The sequence below is a fragment of the Botryllus schlosseri genome, chromosome 11 (genome assembly GCF_051294905.1).
Source record: "Botryllus schlosseri isolate E-star chromosome 11, Bs_hap1, whole genome shotgun sequence".
Lineage (NCBI taxonomy): Eukaryota > Metazoa > Chordata > Ascidiacea > Stolidobranchia > Styelidae > Botryllus > Botryllus schlosseri.
This window is the reverse complement of record NC_137246.1, coordinates 14,117,127-14,121,628: the sequence shown is the minus strand read 5'-3', so window position 1 is coordinate 14,121,628 and position 4,502 is coordinate 14,117,127. Positions and strand designations below refer to the sequence as shown.

At 38.4% G+C, this 4,502-nt stretch overlaps 1 protein-coding gene across 2 annotated transcripts; it reads left to right on the top strand.

Moving 5' to 3' along the window:
- The first annotated feature begins 200 nt into the window (after positions 1 to 200).
- Positions 201 to 2,412, top strand: LOC145449698 (uncharacterized). Of its 2 annotated transcripts, XM_080328112.1 has the most exons (7): positions 201 to 542; positions 624 to 776; positions 998 to 1,156; positions 1,216 to 1,261; positions 1,322 to 1,380; positions 1,783 to 1,950; positions 2,049 to 2,412. In XM_080328112.1, the coding sequence occupies exons 1-7, from the start codon at positions 447 to 449 to the stop codon at positions 2,241 to 2,243; spliced, it is 876 nt and encodes a 291-aa protein (XP_080184238.1). In that variant the 5' UTR covers positions 201 to 446; the 3' UTR covers positions 2,244 to 2,412. The 2 variants fall into 2 exon arrangements, with proteins under 2 accessions (XP_080184238.1, XP_080184237.1); XM_080328111.1 differs by having other exon boundaries at positions 202 to 542; positions 1,216 to 1,380.
- Positions 2,413 to 4,502: the final 2,090 nt, after the last annotated feature.

Sequence of the window (4,502 nt, the reverse complement as noted above, 5' to 3'; positions counted from 1 at the left end):
TGTATGAGTTAGAATTTCGCCAATGCGATCTCAATGAAAACCTCGTAAAGATTCTACTGGATAAAATTCGTGGATTTGAATTTGTGGTAAACGCCTTCACACATTCACTCGTAGTCACTGATCATTATAAATTCACGTTCAATATAAGTATTCAGATACGACTTTAAAAAAACTTTTATCGTAATCGCGTTGTTCCCTATTACTGATGTGTTAAGGCGAGAATTGAAGGTAACGTAGCGAACAATGCTCAATTGCTACTTGTATAGGAATCAGTCTCAATAGCCTTATTAGATAGGCTATAGCTAAAGTTGATCAGTGTTAAACTGTTCATAGCTCATTTAGCATTTTATGTGTGAAGTTTTGCGCTCGTTCAGGTCGAAATAAGAAAACTCAGCGTTACAGCACACGACAACATTGAAAACCTCCTCCCAGTAATATGCGAGTTGATGAAGGAGTGTGGTTCGACGGAGCTCAATCTGGAAGAAAGTGATGGATCCGAAGATTTTCTAATCATTTTGGATCAACTTATCAGGCGGCATCAGGTATTGATGATGGGAAAAGCTAGGCGCTAATCTAGTATAGAACCTCTCGAAGTGAGATTTCCTAATACCTCGTTCCCATAGGTGAAATTACGAAACCTCAATCTCAGCTACGGGGAAAACATTAACTTTACGCAACTCGCGACTATTATTTCGAACGATCTAACCTATTTGTCACTTGTGAACTCGCACTTGCAGTCAAAAGATTTCGTTGCTCTACAGCTCAAAAACAGTAAGGTATGTGCGATTATTGCTGGGTATAGTCGTTAATGATCACATTCTGTGTGAGCGATTGTACAGAGATGGATGGATAGAGGAAATTCTAGTTTACTCTTAGCACATTTCGCGTATATTATGACGTGAGTGGCTAATCAACATTTTTTTTCTGTTATCAGTTTGAAATGTTTTATATCTGATCAATGCTGATCGTAAATTGACAGTTTCCTATATTTGTTCAGCTCCAATATCTTGACATCAGCTACAATCAGCTGGATGAAGAGTGTATGACCGCGCTGCCTGCCTTACTTTGTAAAGACAAAGCGGTTACTCTTATCATGAAGGGGTGTGACCTTACACCAGAGGAAATTCGCGCTTTTGAAAGTTTTGCTTCTATCGAGGTACTCACTCGTTTCTATAGTTTTGTGTGTCATTTTGAAATAAATTACTGTAATTGTAGGTCGAAAACCTTGATCTGAGTTATAATACGGATATGGAACCGACAGGTTTGAAAGAAGTTGGATGCTTTGTAAGAAAGCATAACACGAAAAACGTTCGACTTTCAGCTTGCGAATTGGACGAAGACTCACTAATCGTATTAAATAAAGGTCTCGGAATTCATGAGGTGATCATTTGAACTAGATCCGTTATGTTTTGTAACTGAAATAATCAATCACAGTCTAATGCTTATGTGAGTTTCAGTCATACTCAAGCATGACATTTCATCGATCGATAGAACTTTTATCATCAATAAAGTGTTTCTGATCACGTCTGAAAATAAATACTATCACTGCTTCTAAGCAAGAGGTTTTTTCAATCGTTCATTCATTTTAAATCTAGTTTAGATGGTTTCTTCAATAACCTTTCGAGCTTCATTATTGTCTTCGGTGTTGCATCAGTTTTGCTATTAGGAGCAGACATCGCGAAAATTGCTCAACTGTTGATAAATAATATTATGACTAATCTATTACAGGTGTCGAGTCATTTGTAGTCTCGTAAAATATTTGAACATTACACCATGTTTTAGCTGCACTCGCTGGATTTAAGTAGAAATCCTGGCATTTCATCCTGCTACAAAACACTAACTAAAGTCCTGTGCAATTCCCGTGTGGAAGAATTTAATCTGAGTAATTGCAAGATGCTTTCCATGCAAATCAGGAATCTGAGCGAAGAGACGGGAAAGCGATGCGCTACAGTAAGATCTTTCTGCTCAATAGTAGATCCCGATGTAGCGATGCAGTTCGTTTCTGTATTTTTTAAATTGATCTAAATCGCCTATTATTCAATGAACAGCTAAAGGCAATCGACCTCAGTGATAGCAACAGAACGATAGTCGACGTGAAATACGTGAATTCCATTCAGAGCTTCGTGAGATATAATCCTGAATGCCGCGAAGTCAAACTAGTCTTACCGCGCTTAAGTGGGGAAGATAGGAAGACCTTGAGAAATCAACTGTACTCACCCTGTAATGGGAGATTTTCCGAATAAATATGTATCTAGAGGGAATTAGGCGTTCGTTTTCCTTCACTTGATAATACTTGGCGTGTTCATTTGCCATATTCCATGCAATATTTGATATAATTTGAGCATAACTCTGCTAGGGTTTGCCTAGTGACAGTACTTACTCAAGTTGTTATGGTTATGGTTTAGAGCAGGGGTGGTAAAACTATAGATTACCAACCTACGGATAGATACGCAAGTCCCGTCGTTACGCTCCGGCAAGCAGTTACACTTATTGCTCAGCAATCTAAAAGCACCATAATTGGTGGTATTACAACTTGCGACCTGAGAGGTGAAATTTATTGAAACTGGTCTCTTAATCGAGAGCTACTGTCGCACTGATTCTGAGAATACAAATTAAAATCTTGTCAGGGAAATGGAACCATGTCAAACCATCCCTCAAAGTCTGAAAATCGAAATTGCTCTGAACAATCGCTTGACGAAATTGGCCATTGTTATGTTCATCCTGTTGCGGTGGTGCCATTGTTGGAACTATGTCGATTTTCAGATTTTGAGAGATGTTTTGAGGTGGTTCCATATCCCCGGCACGATTTGAATTTGTATTTTCGGAATCAGTGAGGCAGTAGCTCTCGATTAAGACCAGTTTCATTACATTTCAGCCCTCGGGACGCAAGCTATAACTCCACCAATTATGCTTCTTTTGGATTGCTCAGCAACAAGTGTAACTGCTTGTCGGAGCGTAACGACGGGACTTGCGTATCTATCCGTAGGTTAGTAATCTACAGTCCAACTGAGGCCAAAGTTCAACTAACGTAAGTGCTCTGCGGGTCACTAAAGGTTGTGAGTCAGTGAACCACAAAAAATAGCGTTGAAAACAATGATTTGTCATTGATTGATGATCAGGTTGAATTCGAGAGTTCAATTGCTAATTTCGAAGGCTGTATAGGGCCACCATTCGCATATTTCTAATACGCTATAGATGCATTAACATATAATCAGGTTGAACTTCTTTAACAAAATAGCGAAACGCACGTGAAATCAATAAAGTGCTACAGGCGCGAATCGCAGTTTGCCCGCCTCTGCTATAACTAGTAGCCTCATGGGAATGATAACTGAAGTGAAGATGTTTCGGCTTGACCTAATAGTTCTATGTCAATTTCACTCAGTAATTCGAATGTGATAAGCTACAGCTCATTCTGTTTAGAGATAAATTTGCAATAAAACGTACATTTCGACCACGTTATTGTTTATGCTTGGGAGATATTAGCGCTATTTGGGGCTATACTTTCGCTGTATGATCATATCGGGGTTGTTCAACGACGTAACCTTTAAATATTTTTGAATATCATATACTTTATGCTTAGTTAATTGACAGTTTATTCGACTCTCAATAATTTAGTATTCTAGAACCACTGAAGTCTCATGGAATTACAAAATACCGTGCTTTGCAAACAATGTAAAAGAATAGAAGCGAAGTTAGCTTGGTTCCCTGGGGACACCTATGCCTTTGTTAGGAATGTTCATCCAATGCTGAACGTTGCATATTCCGCAATGCCAATGTATCCGAAAAGATCAAGGTGTACGGAGCTTGATGGAACAGCCAAGAGTAAGCGTAATACGCTGCTTATGATGAGATATTTCCGAGGTTTCTATCGGAAAACGAACCTAAAAGTTCTGGTTGATATGCTGGTTATGTTGATATTCTTGAAGATATAATCGTAGTCTCCAATACGAATATCTTCCTAGAGCTACAAACATTCGATATACAAAAATTGTTGATAAGCACCCTACATTATGGTGAAAACCTGCTACATACACCTATTATATGCTTACTTCTTGATTTACACCGACAGCTCTCATACACATCATATTTCGTTATAGTTCCGTTATAGTGATATTAAAGTCAATGTAATATATATATGATGAGCGAATGATGAGCGATGAGCGAATGTTCCTTATGATAGTCGATGAAATATTCGAAGACAGTCAAGAAAATTAGGTAATTAAATAGGCGCGCTTATCAATGTGTCTTTAAAAGCTAGTTGACGGGAAGTGAATACCCTAGACAAGTTTGAACCTCTCTATATTGCAGCATATTGGAGATAGCTTGTGCAATAGCCCTAAATACAACTAAATGCGGGGATTTGATATCGCAATAAGTGTGATTTCGAGACAATTCAAATTGTTGAGAATTAGGACTATTTTGCATCCATCTGCGATAACTGTACTGCGTATTGCTATTTGGAAAGGCTCCAACAGCATAGTTAGCATCAGCATTCTGGAAAC

Bases quoted from the DNA above. Each gene is read 5' to 3' on its own strand.
- LOC145449698 (XM_080328111.1), top strand. From the start codon at position 447: ATGAAGGAGTGTGGTTCGACGGAGCTCAATCTGGAAGAAAGTGATGGA. The intron at 543-623 runs GTATTGATGATG...TCGTTCCCATAG, and splicing joins AACTTATCAGGCGGCATCAG to GTGAAATTACGAAACCTCAA. The intron at 1,157-1,215 runs GTACTCACTCGT...CTGTAATTGTAG, and splicing joins AAAGTTTTGCTTCTATCGAG to GTCGAAAACCTTGATCTGAG.